General features: G+C 45.6%; 3 protein-coding genes across 6 annotated transcripts in view; 2 read left to right on the top strand and 1 right to left on the bottom strand.

Annotated features, from left to right (window-relative positions):
- Positions 1 to 8835, top strand: part of itga10 (integrin, alpha 10) — a gene marked incomplete at both ends in the record, with an annotated part of 43720 nt that extends 34885 nt beyond the window's left edge. Inside the window, 18 exon segments of the mRNA XM_084150307.1 lie at positions 20 to 226; positions 898 to 1028; positions 1213 to 1379; positions 1598 to 1606; positions 1609 to 1739; positions 4346 to 4456; positions 4612 to 4697; positions 4928 to 5069; positions 5227 to 5319; positions 6879 to 6955; positions 7147 to 7236; positions 7337 to 7421; positions 7512 to 7625; positions 7713 to 7820; positions 8023 to 8136; positions 8216 to 8311; positions 8540 to 8653; positions 8785 to 8835. Of these exon segments, the coding sequence (XP_084006433.1) occupies positions 20 to 226; positions 898 to 1028; positions 1213 to 1379; positions 1598 to 1606; positions 1609 to 1739; positions 4346 to 4456; positions 4612 to 4697; positions 4928 to 5069; positions 5227 to 5319; positions 6879 to 6955; positions 7147 to 7236; positions 7337 to 7421; positions 7512 to 7625; positions 7713 to 7820; positions 8023 to 8136; positions 8216 to 8311; positions 8540 to 8653; positions 8785 to 8835 (1926 nt within the window).
- A 2365-nt stretch (positions 8836 to 11200) lies between these two features.
- On the bottom strand, positions 11201 to 21098 carry polr3c (polymerase (RNA) III (DNA directed) polypeptide C). 3 transcript variants are annotated; one of them, XM_084158307.1, is made up of 14 exons: positions 20960 to 21097; positions 20583 to 20729; positions 20218 to 20482; positions 19919 to 20137; positions 19701 to 19777; positions 19443 to 19547; positions 18593 to 18766; positions 18404 to 18455; positions 15198 to 15258; positions 14944 to 15094; positions 14766 to 14867; positions 12989 to 13038; positions 12643 to 12792; positions 11201 to 11712 (listed from the first exon to the last, which is right to left on the bottom strand). In XM_084158307.1, exons 2-14 carry the CDS (start codon positions 20727 to 20729, stop codon positions 11634 to 11636), a joined length of 1632 nt encoding a protein of 543 aa, XP_084014433.1. In that variant the 5' UTR covers positions 20960 to 21097; the 3' UTR covers positions 11201 to 11633. The 3 variants fall into 3 exon arrangements, with proteins under 3 accessions (XP_084014433.1, XP_084014434.1, XP_084014435.1); XM_084158308.1 differs by having other exon boundaries at positions 11441 to 11712; positions 20583 to 20732; positions 20960 to 21098; XM_084158309.1 differs by having other exon boundaries at positions 11441 to 11712; positions 20218 to 20452.
- A 65-nt stretch (positions 21099 to 21163) lies between these two features.
- rnf115a (ring finger protein 115a) lies at positions 21164 to 26737 on the top strand. 2 transcript variants are annotated; one of them, XM_084158319.1, is made up of 9 exons: positions 21164 to 21269; positions 22978 to 23036; positions 23182 to 23236; positions 23434 to 23744; positions 23898 to 23966; positions 24264 to 24336; positions 24661 to 24754; positions 25398 to 25513; positions 25642 to 26737. In XM_084158319.1, exons 1-9 carry the CDS (start codon positions 21192 to 21194, stop codon positions 25759 to 25761), a joined length of 975 nt encoding a protein of 324 aa, XP_084014445.1. In that variant the 5' UTR covers positions 21164 to 21191; the 3' UTR covers positions 25762 to 26737. The 2 variants fall into 2 exon arrangements, with proteins under 2 accessions (XP_084014445.1, XP_084014444.1); XM_084158318.1 differs by having other exon boundaries at positions 23431 to 23744.
- Positions 26738 to 26748: the final 11 nt, after the last annotated feature.

Here is a 26748-nt window from a genome sequence, read left to right as displayed (position 1 = left end):
CTCTGTGTCTCTCTCTCAGGAGGAGGTGTTTGTGTCTAACGGTACTCTGAAGGCAGAGGATAGGTCCCAGGATGCTAGGTTTGGCTACGCCCTGGCCTCCGTCCCAGACCTCAACCATGACGGGTACACTGACTTGCTGGTGGGGGCACCCCTGGAGGACGGACACATTGGGGCCATATACGTCTACCACGGCCAGGGCATACACATCATCCATAACTACAAACAGGTAGATAAACACATCATCCATAACTACAAACAGGTAGATATACACATCATCCATAATTACAAACAGGTAGATATACACATCATCCATAACTACAAACAGGTAGATATACACATCATCCATAATTACAAACAGGTAGATATACACATCATCCATAATTACAAACAGGGAGATATACACATCATCGATAATTACAAACAGGTAGATATACAAATCATCCATAATTACAAACAGGGAGATATACACATCATCCATAATTACAAACAGGGAGATATACACATCATCCATAATTACAAACAGGTACATATACACATCATCCATAATTACAAACAGGTAGATATACACATCATCCATAATTACAAACAGGGAGATATACACATCATCCATAATTACAAACAGGTAGATATACACATCATCCATAATTACAAACAGATAGATATACACATCATCCATAATTACAAACAGGGAGATATACACATCATCCATAACTACAAACAGGTAGAGAAAGAAGTGTCACCAGAAGTATAGGTAGAGTCCATCTCTATGAAAAGAAAAGTGAAGATTTGTGTTTAAAGGGATATCATTCCTAGCTATAGTATTTCAATGTACCTCTCTCCACCACTTCTCCACCCTCTTCTCTCCACCTCCTTGCTCGCCTCTTCTTCTCCCTGTAGCGTATCGCAGGGTCGTCCTTGTCCCCCTCTCTGCAGTATTTTGGGCGCAGTGTGAGTGCCAGACTGGACCTGGATGGAGATGGTCTGTTAGACCTGGCTGTGGGGGCCCAGGGCAGCGCTGTACTACTCAGGTAAGGAAGGAGGGAGGAGGGGAGGGGAGGGATGAAGAGGAGGGGAGGGGAGGGATGAAGAGGAGGGGAGGGATGAAGAGGAGGGGTATATTGTCAGACTTGGCTGTGGAGTATTTAAAGAAAACGTGACGATGATCGTCATCATTGAATGATCAATTTTCCCTCCCCTCTCCCCTCTCCCCAGTTCTCGTAGTATAGTACAGATCAACATGAGTCTGTCCTTCCAGCCCCACTCCATCAACATCATCCAGAAGACGTGTCAGAGAGGAGGGAGGGAGTCTGCCTGTCTCAACGCTACAGCCTGCTTCCTGGCTCTGTCCCACTCCCCTGGAACTCACAGCAACAGCTTCGGTAAGGGAGGGGGAGGGAGGGGAGAGAGGGAGGGGACAGGGAGGGAAGGGGACTGGAGAGAGTGAGGGGGAGGGAGGGGGAAGGAGAGGGAGAGAGGAGGGGGAGGGTGGGCGGGAGGGTGGAAGGAGAGAGGATGGGGAGGGAGAGGGAGGGAGTCTGCCTGTTAGATTTGATAGATTTGTTATCAACACTAACATCCCCTCCTCCCTCCTCCTCAGAGCTGTCGGTGTGGCCATGTTGGATGACAGAAAGTTGACAGCGAGGGCGTTGTTTGACGACAGCAACCAGAGACAGATACAGCTGGGGGTCAGAGTTCACACAGGAGAGACTGTCTGCCACAACCTGCCCTTCCATGTGTTTGTGAGTATGACAGTGTCTTGCAAAAGTATTAATTCCCTGTGGCGTTTTTCCTATTTTGTTGTATTACAAACTGTAATTTATTTTTATTTTTATTTGGATTTCATGTAATGGACATACACAAAATAGTCCAAATTGGTGAAGTGAAATGAAAAATGTTTCAAATAATTCTAAAAAATAAATAACGGAAAAGTGGTGCGTGCATATGTATTCACCCCCTTTGCTATGAAGCCCCTAAATAAGATCTGGTGCAACCAATTAACTTCAGAAGTCACATAATTAGTTAAATAAAGTCCACCTGTGTGCAATCTAAGTGTCACATGATCTCAGTATATATATACACCTGTTCTGAAAGGCCCAGAGTCTGCAACACCACTAAGCAAGCGGCACCACCAAGCAAGCGACACCATGAAGACCAAGGATCGTTATGCATGCTCAAGTTTTCTGTTTTTTGTCTTATTTCTTGTTTGTTTCACAATAAAAACATATTTTGCATCTTCAAAGTGGTAGGCATGTTGTGTAAATCAAATGATACAAACTCCCCAAAAAATCAATTTTAATTACAGGTTGTAAGGCAACAAAATAGGAAAAATGCCAAGGGCTGTGAATAATTTTGCAAGCCACTGTAGCTCAGTTGGTAGAGCATGGTGCTTGCAACGCCAGGATAGTGGGTTCAATTCCTGGGACCATACATAAAACATTTTAAGTATGCACACGACTGTAAGCCGCTTTGGATAAAAGCATCTGCTAAATGGCATATACACACACACATACTACACACACACTACACAATTAACATACACACATGCCCTATCACAAACACACAACCAACATGTATAGGCTACTGCCACAACCTGCCCTTCCATATGTTCACACACTCAATGCCAAAACACACACGTTTGCACACATACTTCACGCCGACCGACACACACAATCTAAACTCAGCAAAAATAGAAACGTCCCTTTTTCAGGACCCTGTCTTTCAAAGATAATTCATAAAAATCCAAATAACTTCACAGATCTTCATTGTAAAGGGTTGTTTACATGCTTGTTCAATTAACCATAAACAATTAATGAACATGCACCTGTGGAACGGTCGTTAAGACACTAACAGCTTACAGACGGTAGGCAATGCTCAGTTGGTAGAGCATGGCGCTTGCAACGCCAGGGTTGTGGGTTCGTTTCCCACAGGGAGCCAGTATGAATAATGTATGCACTCACTAACTGTAAGTCGCTCTGGATAAGAGCGTCTGCTAAATGACTAAAATGTAAATGTAAATTAAGGTCACAGTTATGAAAACTTAGGACACTAAAGAGGCCTTTCTACTGACTCTGAAAAACACCAAAAGAAAGATGCCCAGGGTCCCTGCTCATCTGCGTGAACGTGCCTTAGGCATGCTGCAAGGAGGCAGGAGGACTGCAGATGTGGCCAGGGCAATAAATTGCAATGTCTGTAATGTGAGACGCCTAAGACAGCGCTACAGGGAGACAGGATGGACAGCTGATCGTCCTCGCAGTGGCAGACCACGTGTAACAACACCTGCACAGGATCGGTACATCCGAATATCACACCTGCGGGACAGGTACAGGATGGCAACAACAACTGCCCGAGTTACACCAGGAACGCACAATCCCTCCATCAGTGCTCAGAATGTCCGCAATAGGCTGAGAGAGGCTGGACTGAAGGACTGTTGTAAGGCAGGTCCTCACCAGACATCACTGGCAACAACATCGCCTATGGGCACAAACCCACCGTCGCTGGACCAGACAGGACTGGCATAAAGTGCTCTTCACTGACGAGTCGCGGTTTTGTCTCACCAGGGGTGATGGTCGGATTCGCGTTTATCATCGAAGGAATGAGCGTTACACCGAGGCCTGTACTCTGGAGCGGGATCGATTTGGAGGTGGAGGGTCCGTCATGGTCTGGGGCGGTGTGCCACAGCATCATCAGACTGAGCTTGTTGTCAATGCAGGCAATCTCAACGCTGTGCGTTACAGGGAGGACATCCTCCTCCCTCATGTGGTACCCTTCCTGCAGGCTCATCCTGACAATGCCATCAGCCATACTGCTCGTTCTGTGCGTGATTTCCTGCAAGACAGGAATGTCAGTGTTCTGCCATGGCCAGCGAAGAGCCCGGATCTCAATCCCATTGAGCACGTCTGGGACCTGTTGGATCGGAGGGTGAGGGCTAGGGCCATTCCCCCCAGAAATGTCTGGGAACTTGCAGGTGCCTTGGTGGAAGAGTGGGGTAAAATCTCACAACAAGAACAGGCAAATATGATGCAGTCCATGAGGAGGAGATGCACTGCAGTACTTAATGCAGCTGGTGGCCACACCAGATACTGACTGTTACTTTTGATTTTGACCCCACCTTTGTTCAGGGACACATTATTCAATTTCTGTTAGTCACATGTCTGTGGAACTTGTTCAGTTTATGTCTCAGTTGTTGAATCTTGTTATGTTCATACAAATATTTACACATGTTAAGTTTGTTGAAAATAAACGCAGTTGACATTGAAAGGACGTTTTTTTTTGTGTGGAGTTTACATGCTGAAACACTACATTCTGTTGCTATTGACCTCTAACCCTTTGTCTCTGTCTGGGATAGGACACAGCTGACTACATCCGTCCAATCAGCTTCTCCCTGCGCTTTAAGATCAACGACACAGAGAGTGGCCCAGTGCTGGACGAAGGCTGGCCCACCACCTTCAAGAGATCGGTCAGTGTGTGTGGAGTGTGTGTGTGTGGTGTGTGTGTGTGGTGTGCTCGTAGCATCCTAGTCAAATTGTATAATGTAATGTACTATTACTGTACATTAACTACTGTATTGCTCTGGCACCTCCATTTAAAATACTGTAAATTGCATCTCTCCAGATTGCTTTCTTCAAAGACTGTGGCGAGGATGATGTGTGTGTCACTGATCTGGTGCTGAAGGCTCATATGGACATCTCTGGGACAAGGTACATCTCACACACACATAGACACACATAGACACACATAGACACACATGCATGGACACACACGTATAGACACACACCTGATCAAAAATGTTCCTCTCCTTTGTGTGTCCAGTCAACACAATCAGCCAAACAATTACTAAGTCAAGTATTCCTGTTGTATTCATATGTTAATGTTATATTAATGTTGTGTAGTAGTTGTATGAATGTCTGAATGTAACTCCTCTCTACAGACAGCAGCCCTATGTGATCCGTAGCCCTCGCAGACGTCTGGCTGTAGAAGTCCAGCTGCAGAACAGACTGGAGAATGCCTATAACACCAGCCTGACGCTGCACTACTCACGCAATCTCCACTTCTCTAGTCTCAGCATACGGGTACGGAACACACACAAACACACACAGACACACTGATTTACAACACACAGATTTACAACATGAAACTGACAGTTTTATTCTCTCTCCTTCCCCTTCTCTCTCTCCCTCCCTCCCTTTCGATCTCTCCATCCCTATCTTTCTCTCTCTCCCTCTCTAGGAGGATGCCCAGTTGAAGATTGAGTGTACATCTCTCAGTTCCAACAGTCACTCATGTAACGTCAGCTATCCTGTGTTCCGCTCCCACTCCAAGGTCTGTCTGTCTGGCATCAAATACATTGAACAAAAATATAAACATGTAAAGTGTTGGTTCCATGTTTCATGAGCTGAAATAAAAGATCCCAGAAATGTTCCATATGCACAAAAAGCTTATTATTCTCAAATGTTGTGCACAAATGTGTTAGTTAGCATTTCTCCTTTGCCAAGATCATCCACCTGACAGGTGTGGCATATCAAACAGCTGATTAAACAGCATGATCATTACACAGGTGCACCTTGTGCTGGGGACAATAAAAGGCCACTCTAAAAGGGCGGTTTTGTCAAACAACACAATGCCACAGATGTGTTGAGGTAGCATGCAATTGGCATGCTGTTGCCAGAGATTTGAATGTTAATTTCTCTACCAACGTCGTTTTAGAGAATTTGGCAGTACGTCCAACCGGCCTCACAACAGCAGACCCCGTGTAACCACGCCAGCCCAGGACCTCAACATCCGGCCTCTTCACCTGCGGGATCATCTGAGACCAGCCACCCAGACAGCTGATGAAACTGTGGGTTTGCACAACTGAAGAATTTCTGCACAAACTGTCAGAAATCGTCTCAGGGATGCTCATCTGCGTGCTCGTCGTCCTCACCAGGGTCTTGACCTGACTGCAGTTCTGCGTCATAACCGAATTCAGTGGACAAATGTTCAACTTCGATGGCCACTGGCACGCTGGAGAAGTGTGCTCTTCACAGATGAATCCCGGTTTCAACTGTACCAGACAGATGGCAGACAGCGTGTATGGCATCGTGTGGGCGTGCGGTTTACTGATGTCAACGTTGTGAACAGAGTGCCCCAAGGTGGCGGTGGGGTTCAGGCATAAGCTAAGGACAACGAACACAATTGCATTTTATCGATGGTAATTTGAATGCACAGCGATACCGTGACGAGATCCTGAGGCCCACTGTTGTGCCATTCATCTGCCGCCATCACCTCATGTTTCAGCATGATAATGCAAGGCCCCATGTTGCAAGGATCTGTACATAATTCCTGGAAGCTGAAAATGGCCTGCATACTCATCAGACATGTCACCCATTGAGCATGTTTGGGATGCTCTGGATCAACGTGTACGAACCAAACTGTTCCAGTTCCCGCCAATATCCAGCAACTTTGCACAGCCATTGAAGAGTGGGACAACATTCCACCAGCCACAATCAACAGCCTGATAAACTCTATGCGAAGGAGAGGTGGCACGCTGCATGAGGCAAATGGTGGCCACATCAGATACTAACTGGTTTTCTGATCCTACCTTTTTCTTTTATGTATCAGTGACCAAAATATGCATATCTGTATTCCCAGTCATGGGAAATCCATAGATATGTGCCTAATGAATTTATTTCAATTGACCGATTTACTTATATGAACTGTGACTCAGAAAAATATTTGAAATTCTTGCATGTTGTGTTTATATTTTTGTTCAGTATAGCTAATCACGTTTTCGTTCTTGAGCGATTTTTGACAAATGCATTTATAAAACAATAGTTATAATACATGCAAATGTATTGATAGATTGGTTGATACCCCCCCCCCCCCCCCCTTCTCTCTATCAGGTGAACTTCATGTTAGATTTTGAGTTCAGCTGTACGTCTCTGCTCAGTAAAGTCCAGATGAAACTCACAGCTGCCAGGTAACTCACTATAATCCTATGGAGGAATGTAAAGGGATTTCAATTGGGAGCTTATAGAAATTAACCTGAAATTCAGCCTCCACTGATTCCGTCTAACCCTAGTCATAATCATACATACAGTAGAGACAGAAGTACTGTGTGTGTTTGTCTTGTCTGTCACATACATCTCTGTGTGTTCCTGGTTCCCATAGTGACAGTGTGGAGAGAGAGGCTACGCTGGGAGACAACAGTGTTCAGCTCCAGACTGTGGTTCAATACGAACCTGACCTCTTCATCACCAGGTTAGTCTCTCTGTCTCTCTCTCTGTCTCTCTCTCGCTCTTTGTCTCTGTCTCTGTCTCGCTCTTTCATTCCCTTTATCTCTCTCTTGCTCTCTCTCTAGTGACTCCAATCTGAACCGTTATGAAGTCCACCCAACCAGAACCATCTCAGAGGCAATAGGACCAGAGTTCTATACACACTTCAGGGTAAGCAGTGCACACAATGTATCCGTTTCCATAATATCTTTACTGTACACTCACACACACACACGTCAGACTAATGTGTTCTGTGTGTAGCTGCAGAACCTGGGCTGTTACAGTGTGAGTAACCTGGAGCTGAGGCTGAGCCTGCCCTCTGTAGCAGCAGGAGACAGAGTCTTCATGGCTGTTACTGAGGTCTTCTCTTACAACGTGAGTACTAACCCTCTCTCACTACTGTTGGAACAAACAGTTATTGTCAACATTCTGATTCTGAACTGTGACCTTTGTGGATGTCAGGTGACAGGGGTGAACTGCAGTGTAGACAGTGATGTGTCAAAGCTGAAGGACAGACAGAGAGACGTACGACCACTACATCCTGAAGATATGCAACAGACTGACCTACTGGTGAGAACACGCACATGCACGTATACACTGACGCACATACACACATATGTTCACATACACATGCACACACACACACACACACACACACACACACACACAAATACCCACATACAAGAAGATGATGATCACATTCACAATCCTAACTAGCTATAAAGTATAAATGATATTCCCAGATGTAACCTGTGCTGTGTGCTGTGTGTAGAACTGCAGCAGGTCGTGGTGTGTGGAGGTGGTGTGTGAGGTACAGCAGCTGCATCGAGGACAGACCGCTCTCATACGAGTCAGCCGCAGGGTCCACGACACCTTCTTCAGACAGGTACGAAGATACACACACACGCACACACATAGCTCTAACTATAAACACACTCACTCTGACTTTGTGTTTCTGCCCCCAGGCTAAGTTTAAGGCGGTGAGGATAGTGAGTGCCTATCGTTTGGCTGTTCAGGAATCTAACCTGGTCACTCTGGGGAGTGGCGCCATCTGGAGGGAGGTGAGAGAATAGCAGGATTAACACTAATGCTGGAGGACTGTGGTTTAGCCTCGTCTGTGTCTGACTCGTTTACATCCAGATAGAGTAGTAAGCTGGTATAGGGTGATGAATATCTGTCTGACTGTCGTTTACATCCAGATAGTAGTAAGCTGGTATAGGGTGATGAATATCTGTCTGACTGTCTCTACTATCAGCCTTTTTGTCTCTCTTTCTCTCTCTCTCTGTCAGACGGTGTTGGAGGTTCTAAAGGGGCGTGCCATCCCCATTTCTCTCTGGATTCTGATTGGTAGCATCATCGGAGGCCTTCTGCTATTGGCCCTCATCATCTTCATAATGTGGAAGGTACACCAATCACATCTCACCTTATAGCACCTCTGTACCTCACACTGCAATAACTTATTTCTCCTCTGCCTTTTTGGTAAAGATAAAAACGTTGGGTTTGCCTCCTTCCTTCTCATCCCTCCTTTCTCCAGCTGGGGTTCTTCACTCGTAAACAGATAAAGGACGAGGAACTCGAGGACTGAGCCCGCCCCTTTGCCACCATGATGTCGGTCAATGGATACAGTATCTGCGACAACCAGAGAACGAGTCCACTTCGTGCCCATCCCCATGGCAACGACCTGCACAGAGACTGCTCCCCCCCCCCTCCCCCACCCAGCAATAATAATATACCTTCCCTCTCTTCTAAATCAAACCATACAGAACACACAACCTGTACAGATGAACTGTCGAAACACCTAACACCTCAACATATTTTCTATTTCTTCAGGTCAACCCATGGCTGTAGGGCTCTATTTACACACCTGTTTAGAAACATACAGCAGGAAGGACGTGTACAGGAGACGTTTTCTTCAGAGATGTCCCAGACAGGAAATCATGGTGTACACCATGTGTCAAACTCATTCCACGGAGGGCCGAGTGTTCGCGCCAACCTTGTACTTGATTAATGAATTAAGGTCGCTAATTAGTAAGGAACTCCCCTCAACTGGTTGTCTAGGTCTTAATTGAAAGGAAAAAACAAAAACCTGCAGACACACAGCTCTTCGTGGAGTGAGTTTGACAATCGTGGTACAATGTGACTTGGTATGATGTTCAATGACTGTTTGACGTCTGCAGAGTAGATCTGCATAAGTAGATACTGTACAGGTATTAACCTGTAATTAGTACCATGTGCTATATGGAAAGCAGTTCCATCATTCAAGAGGGTTGAATGAAAAAGCACTACCTGATAATGGGGGGCACTTACAGTGGGGGAAAAAGTATTTAGTCAGCCACCAATTGTGCAAGTTCTCCCCCTTAAAAAGATGAGAGAGGCCTGTAATTTTCATCATAGGTACACGTCAACTATGACAGACAAAATGAGAAAAAAAAATCCAGAAAATCACATTGTAGGATTTTTAATGAATTTATTTGCAAATTATGGTGGAAAATAAGTATTTGGTCAATAACAAAAGTTTCTCAATACTTTGTTATATACCCTTTGTTGGCAATGACACAGGTCAAACGTTTTCTGTAACTCTTCACAAGGTTTTCACACACTGTTTCTGGTATTTTGGCCCATTCCTCCATGCAGATCTCCTCTAGAGCAGTGATGTTTTGGGGCTGTCGCTGGGCAACACAGACTTTCAACTCCCTCCAAAAATGTTCTATGGGGTTGAGATCTGGAGACTGGCTAGGCCACTCCAGGTCCTTGAAATGCTTCTTACGAAGCCACTCCTTCGTTGCCCGGGCGGTGTGTTTGGGATCATTGTCATGCTGAAAGACCCAGCCACGTTTCATCTTCAATGCCCTTGCTGATGGAAGGAGGTTTTCACTCAAAATCTCACGATACATGGCCCCATTCATTCTTTCCTTTACACGGATCAGTCGTCCTGGTCCCTTTGCAGAAAAACAGCCCCAAAGCATGATGTTTCCACCCCCATGCTTCACAGTAGGTATGGTGTTCTTTGGATGCAACTCAGCATTCTTTGTCCTCCAAACACAACGAGTTGAGTTTTTACCAAAAAGTTATATTTTGGTTTCATCTGACCATATGACATTCTCCCAATCCTCTTCTGGATCATCCAAATGCACTCTAGCAAACTTCAGACGGGCCTGGACATATACTGGCTTAAGCAGGGGGACACGTCTCGCACTGCAGGATTTGAGTCCCTGGCGGCGTAGTGTGTTACTGATGGTAGGCTTTGTTACTTTGGTCCCAGCTCTCTGCAGGTCATTCACTAGGTCACCCCGTGTGGTTCTGGGATTTTTGCTCACCGTTCTTGTGATCATTTTGACCCCACGGGGTGAGATCTTGCATGGAGCCCCAGATCGAGGGAGATTATCAGTGGTCTTGTATGTCTTCCATTTCCTAATAATTGCTCCCACAGTTGATTTCTTCAAACCAAGCTGCTTACCTATTGCAGATTCAGTCTTCCCAGCCTGGTGCAGTTCTACAATTTTGTTTCTGGTGTCCTTTGACAGCTCTTTGGTCTTGGCCATAGTGGAGTTTGGAGTGTGACTGTTTGAGGTTGTGGACAGGTGTCTTTTATACTGATAACAAGTTCAAACAGGTGCCATTAATACAGGTAACGAGTGGAGGACAGAGGAGCCTCTTAAAGAAGTTACAGGTCTGTGAGAGCCAGAAATCTTGCTTGTTTGTAGGTGACCAAATACTTATTTTCCACCATAATTTGCAAATAAATTCATTAAAAATCCTACAAATGTGATTTTCTGGATTTTTTTTCCCTCAATTTGTCTGTCATAGTTGACGTGTACCTATGATGAAAATTACAGGCCTCTCTCATCTTTTTAAGTGGGAGAACTTGCACAATTGGTGGCTGACTAAATACTTTTTTTCCCCACTGTATAATCATGTGAATATATTTGTATTTCTATGACATGCTGTTACAAACCAAACAGTCTATTTAATGTTCAGAAGTCATCATCATGACTTTACATTTTCACCCATTTTCTCTACAGTACAGTAATGTTTTTTTGAGTCAAATTAAAACGGTTGATTAAAAGAAATATGTAATGTTATTTTTGTTTCATTCATGTTAATTTATACATACATAGGATAATTCATACACATTAACTAAATACACACAAATATTTTATTATATAAAATTTCAAAATCAGGCATTTCAGACTACTTCATTCTATAAAACAAAAAACGATTTCACACTAGCAGACATTCTTGAACATAAAACTTAAATAATTACAATCTGTACATCAGGCAAAAAAAGCACCAAGTGAGTCAGGTATATCAACCCAAACATATTTTATTGATGCACCTTTATGTCCATCGTGTTCCTCCCCTCCCTTCCTCCCTCCCTCCCTCTCACTTGGTCTTGGTAGAGAAGATGTAGGACTCCAGTAGAAAGATAGTCTCATCCACCTGGTTCTCTGTAGAGTCCAACCTTCAGGGAGAAAAGCAAGAAGAAGAAAGAGAGATAATAAATCTACTGTAATGTAGCAGTATTAGTAATAACGGTGTCGTAGTAACAAGTATGTAGTAGTACTTGTTGATGTGATGTCGTAGGCCTCTAGCGGTTGTCTATAGATATACAGTATGGGTGTCGTAGCAGTAATAGTAGTAGAAGTAGTACTTGTTGATGTGATGTCGTAGGCCTCTAGCTGTTGTCTATAGATATATATTATGGGTGTCGTAGCAATAGTAATAGCAGTAGTAGTATTGTAGTAGTACTTGTTGATGTGATGTCGTAGGTCCTCTAGTTGGAGGTCTCAACTTACGGTAGAGTTAGAATAGTAGAATACACAAGGTGCAATTTTGAAATTTGTTGTGCATCAGCAGTTTCTCTTATGTCAGTCACTAAATTAGTAAGTTAGTCTAGCCAGCTATCTAAACTTGTAGTAATCATGGTCGAATTAGTCACTCTCACTCAGATGTCATTAAAAACGGAAAACATTTCTCTCCACCGTATGGCAAAATGTGTAGAATTGCAGGAAATTAACTTGAAAATGTCAATTTATTCTCTCCTAGCTTAGGGCCCCCAACAGACTAGGGCCGGCTCTGACTGCATGTGTGGTTATGGATGTGGGTGTGCAGACCCGTGATGAGTTCTGATTTTTTTTTTGTGGCCCCCATCCCCATCAAAGTTGCCCATCCCTGATCTATAGTATGTGTGTAGTCGTAGTAGTAGTAGTAATGCTGTACTTGTTGATATGATGTTGTAGCTGCTGTCTCTATAGATCTATAGTATGGGTGTAGAAGCAGTAATAGTTATTGATGTCGCAGGGCCTCCAGCTGCTGTCTCTATAGATCTATAGTATGGATGTAGACGTAATTATGGTGTAGTAGTAATTAAGGTGTAGTAGTAATGCAGTACTTGTTGATGTGATGTCGCAGGGCTTCTAGCTGCTGTCTCTCGGGGGCAGTGATCATCTCCTCCACCTCTGTCAGCTGTTCAGGCTCCGCCCCACTGGCCTGCAGCGACGCCAGGATCGCCTCGATTCGCTGGGACTTCTCCAGCAGACGTCTGTCAATCAAACACAGGAAGTCTTGTACCAACATTTCAGAGGATTATATACACAAAAAGTCAAATACTTTTTCCATTGTGGTCCTCTATTGTCCTCAAAGTCAATATGCAGACCTAAAGAAATCTTAGCAGGAAACTTAGTGAATAAAACAAAATCTATCCATCCATCCACTTAGGAATCAATCAATAAACTCACTTGTTCTCCTTGGTCTCGAAGAGGCGCCTCTCAATCAGATTAGCCACTGTCTGCAAGTAGTGATGGGGGACAAATGTACACAGTTACATATCGCAATATTTTTTTGGACTTGTTCTCCATCTTCTTTTTATATAGTAAGTCAACACATTTTCTGCACTTTTATTTCCATGACTGATCAAAACAAATGTTCTCATGCGCTCTCGTCTCTCTGCAGCAGACATATAGTGAGCAATGTGTTTGGAACATCACATTGCAATATCGAATCACATATAGAAACGTGAGAATCGCAATACATATCGTATCGGCACCTAAGTATTGTGATAATATCGTATCGTGAGGACCCTGGCAATTCCCAGCCCTATCTGCAAGTCAGTGATCAACTATTAATTGTCAAGTCAGCGATGCACGAAGTAAACAGCAAACAAATCAAATGTATAAAGCCCTTTTAACATCAGCAGATGTCACAACGTGCTTATACAGAAACCCAGCCTAAAACCCCAAACAGCAAGCAATGCAGACGTAGAAGCAATACCAGGCGGACTTCCACAACAATGGAGTGTGAATTGCAACACTAAATCTCTATGCTGTTTTGTTCCTGAAGCTATCAAGTTGCAGCACCGTGAAGCACACCGGTGCACATGCACATATATTATATACACACTCACCAGCCATTTTATTAGGTACACCACCACATTCACAAAAATAGATCGCTCCTACAGACTGAGTCACGTGGCCGTGGCTTGCTATATAAAGCAGGCAGACAGGCATTCAGTTACTGTTTGATTGAATGTTAGAATGGGCAAAACGAGTGACCGAAGCGACTTCGAGAGTGGTATGATCGTCGGTGCCAGATCCAGTATCTCGAAACGGCCGCTGTCCTGGGCTTTTCACGCACGACAGTGTCTACGGTTTCCCGAGAATGGACAAACAAAAAACATCCAGTCAGCGGCAGTCCTGTGGGCGAAAACAGCTTGCTGATGAGAGAGGTCGAAGGAGAATGGCAAGAATCGTGCAACAGGCAGGCCACAAACAGACAAATAATGGCGCAGTACAACAGTGGTGTGCAGAACAGCAACTTGTCGATCCTTGTCACGGATGGGCTATTGTAGCAAACGACCACAACGGGTTCCACTCCTATCTGCTAAAAACAAGAAGAAGCGGCTCCAGTGGGCACGTGATCAACAAACAACACTGGACAATTGAGGAGTGGAAAAACATCCAATGAATCCCGGTTCCTGTTGCGTCATGCTGATGGCAGAGTCAGGATTTGACGTAAGCATCATGAGTCCATGGACCCATCCTGCCTGGTGTCAACGGTACAGGCTGGTGGCGGTGGTGTACCGCCGAACAATCTGCAGCAACCGTGTGATGCCATCGCGTCCAGCATGGACCAACATCCCTGTGGAACGTTTCCGACTTTCAGAGTCCATGCCCCGAAGAATTCAGGCTGTTCTGGAGGCAAAGGGGGGTCCTTCCTGGTACTAGATGGGTGTACCTAATAAACTGAATTTATATTTTTGACTCGTTCTCCTTCCGTATTTCCTCTTTATTTAGACAGTTTAAAATGTACATGTCTAGTTATAGAGGGGAGAGTCAGAAAGAGGCAGGGGATTTAATGTGTCAATATGTGGACAATATGTGTTCGGTAAACTGCAACACTTCCGCTGCCTCAGGTTTGCAAATATTTTGTAGCGAGTGCAACATCTTGCATTGCATTCATCTGCAATATCTGTGTTTCATCCTGCTGCTCATAGTATAGCTTAGTTTGAATGTGTACCTTGTAGCAGTGTTGTAGCAGCAGGCGGGCAGTAGGCAGCTGGCTGACAGTGTACAGGTAAAAGGTACGTGAAGGGGCGTAGTCAGGAGTCTTAGGGATTTCCTAGGGGGGCAAAACACAGGTGAGCATGATAATGTATGGTTCGTATATTGTGTGTGGGTGTGTGTGTGTGTGTTACCTGTAGCTGTACCAGGTTCTCTGACAGCAGTGTGTACAGCATGTCTTTGGCCTCCTTGGCAGGGATCATAGCAAAGTCCTCCACCTGCTTCTGCTCCAGGTGACGTTTCCTTAGCAACAGACGGAAGATCCTAGCAGACCGCGAGCCAAACCTGACAATGGGAAAGGATGAATGAATGACACCTTACAAACTATGTAGCCACCGTGGGCAGAGGCATAATCGGACACAGACAACTCAAATACAGACACACGTACCTCTCCTGTACCACAGACTCCAAGGTAGCTCTCGCCAGGTTGGCCAGGGCTCTTTGTAGATCTGAGTGGTCAGTCAAGAAACAACCACTTACTACTGTATCATTAAATACTGGAAAAGAGCCATTATAAACTTAACAAAAAAAGAAACGTCCTCTCACTGTCAACTGCGTTTATTTTCAGCAAACTTAACAAGATTCAACAACTGAGACATAAACTGAACAACAGCTGCATTAAGTACTGCAGTGCATCTCCTCCTCATGGACTGCACCAGATTTGCCAGTTCTTGCTGTGAGATGTTACCACACTCTTCCACCAAGACACCTGCAAGTTCCCAGACATTTCTGGGGGGAATGGCCCTAGCCCTCACCCTCCGATCCAACAGGTCCCAGACATGCTCAATGGGATTGAGATCCGGGCTCTTCGCTGGCCATGGCAGAACACTGACATTCCTGTCTTGCAGGAAATCACGCACAGAACGAGCAGTATGGCTGGTGGCATTGTCATGCTGGAGGGTCATGTCAGGATGAGCCTGCAGGAAGGGTACCACATGAGGGAGGAGGATGTCTTCCCTGTAACGCACATGGTTGAGATTGCCTGCATTGACAACAAGCTCAGTCCGATGATGCTGTGACACACCGCCCCAGACCATGACGGACCCTCCACCTCCAAATCGATCCCGCTCCAGAGTACAGGCCTCGGTGTAACGCTCATTCCTTCGACAATAAACGCGAATCCGACCATCACCCCTGGTGAGACAAAACCGCGACTCGTCAGTGAAGAGCACTTTTTGCCAGTCCTGTCTAGTCCAGCGACGGTGGGTTTGTGCCCATAGGCAACGTTGTTGCCGGTGATGTCTGGTGAGGACCTGCCTTACAACAGGCCTACAAGCACTCAGTCCAGCCTCTCTCAGCCTATTGCGGACATTCTGAGCACTGATGGAGGGATTGTGCGTTCCTGGTGTAACTCGGGCAGTTGTTGTTGCCATCCTGTACCTGTCCCGCAGTTGTGATGTTCGGATGTACCGTTTCTGTGCAGGTGTTGTTACATGGTCTGCCACTGCGAGGACGATCAGCTGTCCGTCCTGTCTCCCTGTAGCGCTGTCTTAGGCGTCTCACATTACGGACATTGCAATTTATTGCCCTGGCCACATCTGCAGTCCTCATGCCTCCTTGCAGCATGCCTAAGGCACGTTCACGCAGATGAGCAGGGACCCTGGGCATCTTTCTTTTGGTGTTTTTCAGAGTCAGTAGAAAGGCCTCTTTAGTGTCCTAAGTTTTCATAACTGTGACCTTAATTGCCTACCGTCTGTAAGCTGTTAGTGTCTTAACGACCGTTCCGCAGTTGCATGTTCATTAATTGTTTATGGTTCATTGAACAAGCATGGGAAATAGTGTTTAAACCCTTTAATAATGACGATCTGTGAAGTTATTTGGATTTATACTAATTATCTTTGAAAGACAGGGTCCTGAAAAAGGGATGTTTATTTTTTTGCTGAGTTTACATAGGTGACTTGTCTCTGCAATATTATACATACAGTGAGGGAAAAAAGTATTTGATCCCCCGCTGATTTTGTACATTTGCCCACTGACAAAGAAATGATCAGTCTATAATTTTAATGGTAGGTTTATTTGAACAGTGAGAGACAGAATAACAACAACAAAAAATCCAGAAAAACGCATGTCAAAAATGTTATAAATTGATTTGCATTTTAATGAGGGAAATAAGTATTTGACCCGTCTGCAAAACCTGACTTAGTACTTGGTGGCAAAACCCTTGTTGGCAATCACAGAGGTCAGACGTTTCTTGTAGATTTTGTCCCACTCCTCTTTGCAGATCTTCTCCAAGTCATTAAGGTTTCGAGGCTGACGTTTGGCAACTCGAACCTTCAGCTCCCTCCACAGATTTTCTATGGGATTAAGGTCTGGAGACTGGCTAGGCCACTCCAGGACCTTAATGTGCTTCTTCTTGAGCCACTCCTTTGTTGCCTTGGCCGTGTGTTTTGGGTCATTGTCATGCTGGAATACCCATCCACGACCCATTTTCAATGCCCTGGCTGAGGGAAGGTTCTCACCCAAGATTTGACTGTACATGGCCCCGTCCATCATCCCTTTGATGCAGTGAAGATGTCCTGTCCCCTTAGCAGAAAAACACCCCCAAAGCATAATGTTTCCACCTCCATGTTTGATGGTGGGGATGGTGTTCTTGGGGTCATAGGCAGCATTCCTCCTCCTCCAAACACGGCGAGTTGAGTTGATGCCAAAGAGCTCCATTTTGGTCTCATCTGACCACAACACTTTCACCCAGTTCTCCTCTGAATCATTCAGATGTTCATTGGCAAACTTCAGACGGGCATGTATATGTGCTTTCTTGAGCAGGGGGACCTTGCGGGCGCTGCAGGATTTCAGTCCTTCACGGCGTAGTGTGTTACCAATTGTTTTCTTGGTGACTATGGTCCCAGCTGCCTTGAGATCATTGACAAGATCCTCCCATGTAGTTCTGGGCTGATTCCTCACCATTCTCATGATCATTGCAACTCCACGAGGTGAGATCTTGCATGGACCCCCAGGCCGAGGGAGATTGACAGTTCTTTTGTGTTTCTTCCATTTGCAAATAATTGCACCAACTGTTGTCACCTTCTCACCAAGCTGCTTGGCGATGGTCTTGTAGCCCATTCCAGCCTTGTGTAGGTCTACAATCTTGTCCCTGACATCCTTGGAGAGCTCTTTGGTCTTGGCCATGGTGGAGAGTTTGGAATCTGATTGATTGCTTCTGTGGACAGGTGTCTTTTATACAGGTAACAAGCTGAGATTAGGAGCACTCCCTTTAAGAGTGTGCTCCTAACCTCAGCTCGTTACCTGTATAAAAGACACCTGGGAGCCAGACATCTTTCTGATTGAGAGGGGGTCAAATACTTATTTCCCTCATTAAAATGCAAATCAATTTATAACATTTTGGACATGCGTTTTTCTGGATTTTTTTGTTGTTATTCTGTCTCTCACTGTTCAAATAAACCTACCATTAAAATTATAGACTGATCATTTCTTTGTCAGTGGGCAAACGTACAAAATCAGCAGGGGATCAAATACTTTTTTCCCTCACTGTAGGTGACTTGTCTCTACAATATTCAGCCAATATGGCTACTTCATGGTGTGATAGTGTGTGGATGAGAAACTCAAACAGGTTTCATCAGGGTTGTAAAAGGATACTGACCACATACATTCCTCCTCCACTGTCACCTGATTTCCCCACAAACTCCATCTGAGGAACAGAGAGAGAGAGAAACATCAGTTTACCAGCCCCCTAGGCACTGATCCAAGGTCAGTCCTGCAATTTCTCTCCTAATGGTTAATGTTGGGATATGGGGGAGGGTAATCTGATCCTAAGTCTGCTTCTACCGGGTCATCCACCAGCAGTGAGAGGTACTGGTCCAAGATTGGTCGGCTGATGCTGTAGTTTGGCGGGAGGGAGCGGAAGATCTCATTGGCTGAGAGGGGCTGAGTGTAGGCGGCGGTCTGTGTGGTGGTGACCTCACTCATCCTCAACATAGTCCTCACTATCTCACTGCTGGTCTGTTGGGGTGGGGGGGGGGGAGAAAGAGAGAGAGAGAAACTTAGACCAGGAGTTCCCTAACTTTTTCACTCAGGCCCCCCTTCCAGAATAGGGAAACATCCCGCACCCCCCCGCACACCACGTCTATTTCTATGGGCACAAGCACTGTTCATGACACAAACTGTTCACACCCCTCTTGTTGGTGGAGAGAAAGGTTTAAAGCTTATTTCCTGCAATTCTACACATTTTGTCACGGGGGGCAGAGAAAATGTTACCGTTTTAAAGCACCTTTCCTTGGAATTCTATACATTTTGCCATGTCTAATGTGTATTCATGTGATATCTGAGTGACTCGAACATTACTACAAAATCTGTGGGCTAAAAAACCTAGCTAAAAGACGTTAGCTAACATGGGCTAGTTGATCTGGACATTTCTGACAAGTTATAAATAGCTCTCTAAGGTATGCAATGACAAGAGGAAAACTGATGATGCACTACCCAATTTGGAAATTGCACCTTGTGCATTCTACTATTAGAACTTTCAAGAGTAAGTTGACAGCCGGTCTGGGACCACTGACGTAGACCACCTCCATTACATCTCTCCTGGTCTACAATGGTCTGAGGTGGTCTGTAGTGGTCTGAGGTGGTCTGTAGGGGTCTAAGGTGGTCTGTAGGGGTCTGTCTGTGAGACACTGACCTGGTCCAGTTTGCTGGCTACAGCACTAATGATGGCCTGGTCTCTGAAGTGCTGATGGAACCTCTCAAAGTTCACCTGCCAGTAGATCCCCTCATCACCACACGACTGGAAAGAGAGGGAGGGAGGGGATAGAAAGAGGCACAAGTCATTCAAACGGTTCCATTCCTTATTGAGAGGAGTAAAAGAAGAACAGAACAAGGTTCTCTGATTCTCTATAGCGGCCCAGTATCTCTGAGTGTTAAGAGTAGAGGGTCTGACCTCGGAGTCCATCTTGGCTTTCTTCCCTCCTCTCTGCTCCTCACTGTCATCACTGGAGCGCCTGCGCTTCCCACGACCTGCCCCACAAACACAACACAAGAAGCGAGTGAGTGTATACCAAATATTTACTGAATTACATATAGCAGGAGGTTTACATGTGGGTATGTACACAGGTGAAAAGGTACTAAGTGTCATATGAGACAAAGTGTTTGGGGTACCTATTAGTGTGACATGGGGCAGCTTGTAGCAGTCAGGGTTGCTCTCTGCCGTTGGGGGGGCAGTGGAGGCGGGGGCGGCAGGGGTGCCGGGGGTCGCCGGGGAAGCAGATGGGGCTGCAGCTCCCATCTCGGCCACCGGAGGACAGCGCTGCAGGAAGTGAGTCTCCACCAACTTAGAGAAGGCGGAGACCACCTCACTGTACTCCATACTACGACCCTCTACAGAGAGAGAGAAATCATGAGAGAAGGAGAAGAAAATATTGAATAATCATACATCTTGTAATCTCTCTCTCACACACCCTCCATGTTATGAGTGAGTCGGTCAGCTACAGTCTTGACGGTGTTGCTCATGGTCATGTGGCCTCGTTGTAGGACCTCCTCCACGATGAGTTCTCCTGTGTCTCCATACAGGGTCTTAGCTGTGTAGATGTACCGCGGGTACCGCAGAACCCTTAGAACCCGCTCACAATTGGCCCGGTACTCAACTGGGCTCCCGGGGCCTCGCCGGCCCGACCCAAACTCACAAGCACCGTGCTGTACCAACACACACAGAGACTTCTTCACCTGCAGAAGAGACAGGGTCACCACCTAGGTTGAACAATATTTTGTGTGTGTGTGTGTGTGTGTGTGTGTGTGTGTGTGTGTGTGTGTGTGTATATAGTACCAGGTCCAGTGGTGTGTTGGTCTCATTGGCGATGGTCCTGAGGTTCTGTGCCCCTCCTCTGAGCAGGTGAGTGCCTACCCTCTCCACTACCTCTCCAAAGTGCTCCTGTAGCAGCAGGCCACACAGCCGCACCTCCTGGGCAGTCATCTGCTGAGACAGGAGGAACAGGGGAACAGGCCAATAACACGTTTTTGGGCTGTTCAGCGAAATATTTGGCCGTTATACTTGGGCTGAGAATTACGATGAGCACCACTTTTTTTGCATTATTACTGGGATCCCACCTTAGCTGACACTAACGACCGGTAACCAAATCACGGCTTTTTAACAACGTTTACTAACAACTTTAACTTTATAACTTAACTGCCACGCTTACAAACCTTTGCAAAACACCCTTTTCAGATCATGGAATGTGTTTTAGGAGAAACCTCGCAAAACAACTTCAGAATCCCAAACACATGCGATTGCCAGCGCCACAACACAACGAACTTCCGCCCTCACAGTTCGGCTTCTTTTCCCAAAGAGTTGCGCATTGCATGAAGGGATGTTGGCGGACCGCCCTCTTTGGCATGCAGAAGGACCGACGTCACTGTTTGTGCTATTCTGGGGAAGATGGCGGAGGCTGCGGCGGTTCCCCCGCATAGGTTCTTCTGTCATTGTTGTAAGGGAGAAGTAAGCCCCAAACTCCCGGTAAGTCAGTCGTTACACCGTGTCCCGATCATGACTTTTCAGTGCAGGTCTTGTTCTTTTCCATCGGTTGACAACCGAACCTGAGTCCAGAAAATAGCAGCAGTTGTTGAACTAGCTAGCTGCTAACTGTAGACGGCTAGCCAGTAGGGCCCACGGCACTTGTTCTAGTTAACAAACAATGTTGATGTTTGTTGTTGCTAGCTCGCTTTAACAATGTTTAACAAAGACATTGCGTAATTGTTAAATATGCAGATGGCTTGGTTGAATAACCGTACCTGTAGTTTTGATGTTATTTGGTGTAATGTTAACCTTATTCGAGGTGGGTTTTCGTGAAATCCTCGAGGTAACGTTAGCTATGTAGCTATCTGGAAATCTGGTGGATATTTCAACGTAATTCGACCAGTCTGGCTACTCCTTGGCCTACAAAAGCAGAAGGAATACGGGGGTTTCCTTGGCCTGGGGTGCGTTCAACTGGACATAGCGGTTGGAACGTTCAGATAGACATTTTTATGTAGAACAAGAAATCATGTAGGCTCTATTTACGGCATTCTATCTTCAACGTTCGTGAACGTTTGGCAACTGAATGTGGCACAGTTCAGTTTCACAATCAAACTGAAAGTAAAATGTAGAAAGACATTGCAAAATATTTGGACTGCTTGACCCTAATTATTTACCAATATTAATCTGTATTGACTGCGTTCATTCTAGAAGAGAAGTTATGACACTTTCTGTTTTGCATTTAGCTAGCTAGTCGTGTAGCTATGTTTGTTATTGACTCGCTGTCTGTCAGTCAATGTGTCAGTAAGTCACTCTGTCTGCTTGTCTAAACCAACGTTAGCTAGGATACATCTGTTTAGGTTACTGCTGGTCTGTGAGAGGCAGGCTGGTAATCCCCTGTTTATTCCCATCCTGCCATTGAAGCTAAATCTGTGAGGAGGATGAAGTAGGCCTAGACACTGACCTAAGGACAGTTTTGTGATTTCCCTCTTATTGGGAAATAGTACTGGGAGTGTGGGGGATGCGCAGGGGCCAGGACCGAGTTTGAGAAACCCTGATCCTGATCTAGGCTAAATCTGCCTGCTGGTCTCACTGTCTCATACTCTGTCTCTTTGTGCTGCTGAGGCATGTTTCAGCTATGCCCACTCACTGACTGCATATACCCAGTTGATCTGTCTCACACCTCCCCAAGATAACCACCGAAAGAGAGAGGGAGAGTGGCTCAAACATACAAGCAGACCCCCGTGCTTGTCTGTCTGAAGCCTTCTCCTTTCAGGCACAGTATCTGTATGTTTTCACCAGTCAGCAAGATGACAATGGCCGAGGCATAGCCTTCACACAATATTGCATAATAGCAATACAAGTTTTGCACAATTTTGGAATGAGGTTCACTTCCAGTTCAAGTGTCCTTTTTGTTTTGTTGAATAAAGCACATGTCTTTGTCGTAGGCCTAATCCCATTGTGAGTGAAACTCAACACTGGTGCCAGGGAAGAATACTTATTGATGACAACTCCCACTTTACATGTTGTATGTTCCTGCTTAAAGCTATGTTCAAATACGCTATATCCTGACTCTGCCACAGATCTCTACTAGACATTTCCTCATTCAACAGACAGAAACCCCTGCATAGCCGCCTCATCAGCCCTGAATGGAACACTGTCTGACTCATGTACTCTCTAACTGAGTGTGTGGTGTTGTGTGTTTTTGCAGGAGTACATCTGTCCCAGGTGTGAGTCTGGCTTCATAGAGGAGGTAACAGAAGACTCCAGGTGAGAATCTCTTGTTTCTTATGTCTGTAGTTTTAATTAATCTACCACATATAGGCTAGGCAGAGTGAATAGAAGGTGGTGGAGAATGAGTGTGTGTAGATGTTACTAATGCTGTGTTCTGCCTCCTGTGTGCTGTTTCCCTCAGTCTGCTAGAGGGTGGCGCTAATGGGACAGATGACACAGCCACACAGTTTGCAGAGGTATGAGATGCACTGTGCCCTAGGGGGTACAGGGGTGGGGGGGTGAGGTGGGATGCAAATGTCTTCTGTGATCTCATCCCATCTTTCTTTTACATCATTTCTCTATCTCTCTATCTCCCTTCCACCGTCCCTCTCTCCATTCCCCCTCCTCCCACCCTCCCTGTTCTCACCCTCACCCCTCATCTCTCTCTCAGCAGCTGTGGCACCTGTTGTTTGTAGAGAGGCCTTTCACAGTGGATGGTGGCAGTCCAGACTCAGAGTCCCGAGTCCCTGGTGGAGGGGTTGGGGTAGGAGCAGGGGGGTTAGGTCTGGGGGGGCTGGGAGGGCTGGGAGGCCTAGGAGGGGGTCCTATCGGAGGGTCAGTCCCTGCTGGGCTAGGGGGACCCCTGGGGGGTCCTCTGGGAGGGGGGGAACACTGGGGGCCCGGTCGCCCCCCTCGCCTGCACAGTCAGAGGAGGTACCGCTCCAGAGGGAGCAGCAGACCTGACCGCTCGCCTGCCGTAGAGGGGTAAGACTCCTCTCCCTACCATGCCATGTTTATATTCTTATTGGTGTTTTGATCAGTCAAAATTGGATTTGCAGGTTCTAAATGGGTATTTTTAGTTTTCAATGTTGTACTGATCTCATTCCTGACTGATGTGTGTGCCTTCTCTCTCTGTAGGATAGTACAACAGTTTCTGGCTGGTCTATTTGCCAACTCTGGAGTTCCTGGCTCACCTCCCCTCTCATGGTAAGAACCATCTTCTTACTGCCATGTAAGCAGTGGTTATACATTATGTAAATCCACAGTTTGACTTGCATGCTTTCTCTTGTGGATTCCTTACAAATAGTGAGGTGGATCAACATTAATATTTGAATGTTCCCTGACTTGTTATGGTTGTGCCTCAGCCAGCACCCCTGGGGACCCCGTTATTTAAACCTAGCCTAAATCAGAACAAATATTGTTGCTGTTCATTATGTGTGAAACATAGGATAGTTACTGAATGTTTCATCTTTACCTGTAATTTACCTCCTGTGTGTGTGTTAGGACGGGGATGCTACACTCTAACCCAGGTGACTATGCTTGGGGACAGGGGGGACTGGACGCAGTCATCACACAGGTACGCACACACAAACCCCTTTCACTTTATTTATGTATGGCCACTAACCAACTATGACTTCATACTACGTAGTATGCTATATGGATGTTGGTAGAACCATAATCCTTATCAAGCTAATGAAAGTTTAGCAGTTCTCTTGTTACTTTCTTTATCTCTTCCTCTTTTCCAGGATGTTTCTGATGCTTTTACTCTTTTATTGTGTCATGCTAGGCTAGCACAAAGTTCACCGTACAAAGGTGAATTGTAAAGCTGTTCTCTTACAGTTCCTGCAGCAACCATTTTGATGTATCTTCTCTGTCTACCTGTGTGTGTTCATCTGTGTAGTTGTTAGGTCAGTTTGAGAACACAGGCCCTCCTCCTGCAGAGAAAGAGAAGATCTCCTCCATCCCTACAGTCAACGTGTCTCAGGATCAAGCAGGTTAGTCCTTTGCCTCCTCTCCTGCTCCTCCAGTCTCTCCATAGTGCCGTGGCCTATATAGAAGTCAGTGTATAGCTGTGCTGCTGACAGCTGACTCATTGGGGTAAATGAGGACTCCTATCTCTAGCTGCTGTCTCCTGTCCTCTCTCCTGTCCTCTCTGTCCTTGTCTTTCACTCTCACACATACACACATCCTTCCTCTCTCTCTCTCTCTCTCTCTCCGTCTGCCTCTCTCTCTCTCTGTCTGCCTCTCTCTCCATCTGCCTCTCTCTCTCTCTGTCTGCCTCTGTCCCCCCCTCTGGCCCAGGGCCCACATAGCTGTTGTCTCACTGTCTCTTGTCATTAACAGAGAGCTACTTATTACTCTTAAATCATCTCAACCAGCCACTCAGGAATTTGGCATCAGACAGATGCTATGCTTCAATTATTTTAATGGCTGATCAAATGTAACCTCTGCTTCATCATCCCTTCAGTCTTCCCATCTCTATTCCTCTTTCTAGCTCTCTCTTACTCTTTCTCTCCCATTATCTGTATACTGTAATATGGAGTATTTGTCCTGCGTGTAAGATACAGTATGTATGATCATTTATAACAGGAATGTAATACTAGCTAATAACAAAGGGGTGTATCTGTCTCTCTCCAGACTGCAATATGGAGTGTCCGGTGTGTAAGGAGGACTTTGCAGTGGGAGAGCCCGTCAGACAACTACCTTGCAACCACTTCTTCCACTCAGACTGTATAGTACCCTGGCTGGAAATGGTGAGGAGGGAGGAAGGAATGAACAAACAAATGAATGAAAGAGGTTGGTGGGGTAATATTTAGTAAGAGGAATGATTTGAAGAAGTTTAACTGATTTTCTCCACCCCTCTCTCTCACTCTCTCTGCAGCATGATACGTGTCCTGTGTGTAGGAAGGGGTTGAATGGAGAAGACCGCAACACCCAGAACCCCCCAGAATCCCCCTCTCTAAACACGGACCCCCGCACACAGGAGAGATGGTCCTTCTGAAATACACCTCCCCTCTCCTGTCCTCTCATCCCTCATCGCACCCCATCTCTGACCTTTTAATCTCTCCATCTCATCCGTCCTTCATCCCTTCTCTCTACGAACTGCTGCACACAGGAGAGAAGGACTTTCTGAAGGATATACCTCCATCTCTCTGCCTCATTCCTCTCATCCCTTCATCTCACTCCTCCTTTCTGAATCATCTCATCTACAGTCATAGGATGGTCATCAGTATGGCTCTTCCTGTCTCATTGCCTTTGGAACCATGTTCACATACACACACACACAAGTCATGATTCGTTAGACACACAGTACACACACGTCATGATCCATTAGCTGTCCTCTGCCTAATCATGACCAAGTACTTGCCTTTACCCTGCTTCAAACATCAACCCCATCTAGTTTTTTCTACTCTTTTCTCGCTATTCCTCTTTTTCCATCCTTCTGAAAAGCACTGCTGTAATACACTGTTGTCTCTCCCTACCTCTCTACTCCTGGGATGTATCTCAATAGTCTAGAGTGGCTTCCTCTCCTCATCTCCTTAACATCATCTGCACTGAACATGGTGGATGCTCACCAGGATATTTGGTTTTGCCGTTCTAGCTCTCACATCAGTGCAGAAAGGAGACGAGGAGGGGACATCACTTCTGAGTATTGAGATGGGCCCCTCCACAATATACTCTCTCTCTTTCGCCGTCATTCTGGTGTATATATTACAAACAGACTGCATCGCTCTGTCATTTTACTCCTCCGTTGATGAGTTCTGTCTTTTGTTTCACATTTCTATCACTCTATTTTTTTAATGTAAATACTTTTAGTCCAACAACTTCTGGTTTGAAAGGAAGAAAACAAAAAAGCATATTGAGAATGGAGACAAATGTGAATCCCTGGGTATTAAAGTCTGTGTATATTATTATATATATGATAACGTGTATGATGTATTAATAATTCCCAAAAATATTAAAAACCAGTAACATTGGTCATGATCGG

The sequence above is a fragment of the Coregonus lavaretus genome (genome assembly GCF_964263955.1).
Source record: "Coregonus lavaretus genome assembly, chromosome: 3".
In the NCBI taxonomy this organism is placed as follows: domain Eukaryota; kingdom Metazoa; phylum Chordata; class Actinopteri; order Salmoniformes; family Salmonidae; genus Coregonus; species Coregonus lavaretus.
The sequence above is the reverse complement of the archived record's forward strand: the minus strand, read 5'-3'. Positions and strand labels throughout refer to the sequence as shown.

Excerpts from the sequence above, each read along its gene's own strand:
- rnf115a (XM_084158318.1), top strand. The coding sequence starts at position 21,192 with ATGGCGGAGGCTGCGGCGGTTCCCCCGCATAGGTTCTTCTGTCATTGT. Across the intron at positions 21,270-22,977 it reads AAGTAAGCCCCAAACTCCCG|GAGTACATCTGTCCCAGGTG; the intron begins GTAAGTCAGTCG and ends GTGTTTTTGCAG. Across the intron at positions 24,337-24,660 it reads TGGACGCAGTCATCACACAG|TTGTTAGGTCAGTTTGAGAA; the intron begins GTACGCACACAC and ends TCATCTGTGTAG.
- polr3c (XM_084158308.1), bottom strand. The coding sequence starts at position 20,729 with ATGACTGCCCAGGAGGTGCGGCTGTGTGGCCTGCTGCTACAGGAGCAC. Across the intron at positions 20,138-20,217 it reads ACTCACTCATAACATGGAGG|AGGGTCGTAGTATGGAGTAC; the intron begins GTGTGTGAGAGA and ends CTCTCTCTGTAG. Across the intron at positions 18,456-18,592 it reads CACTGCTGGTGGATGACCCG|ATGGAGTTTGTGGGGAAATC; the intron begins GTAGAAGCAGAC and ends TCTGTTCCTCAG.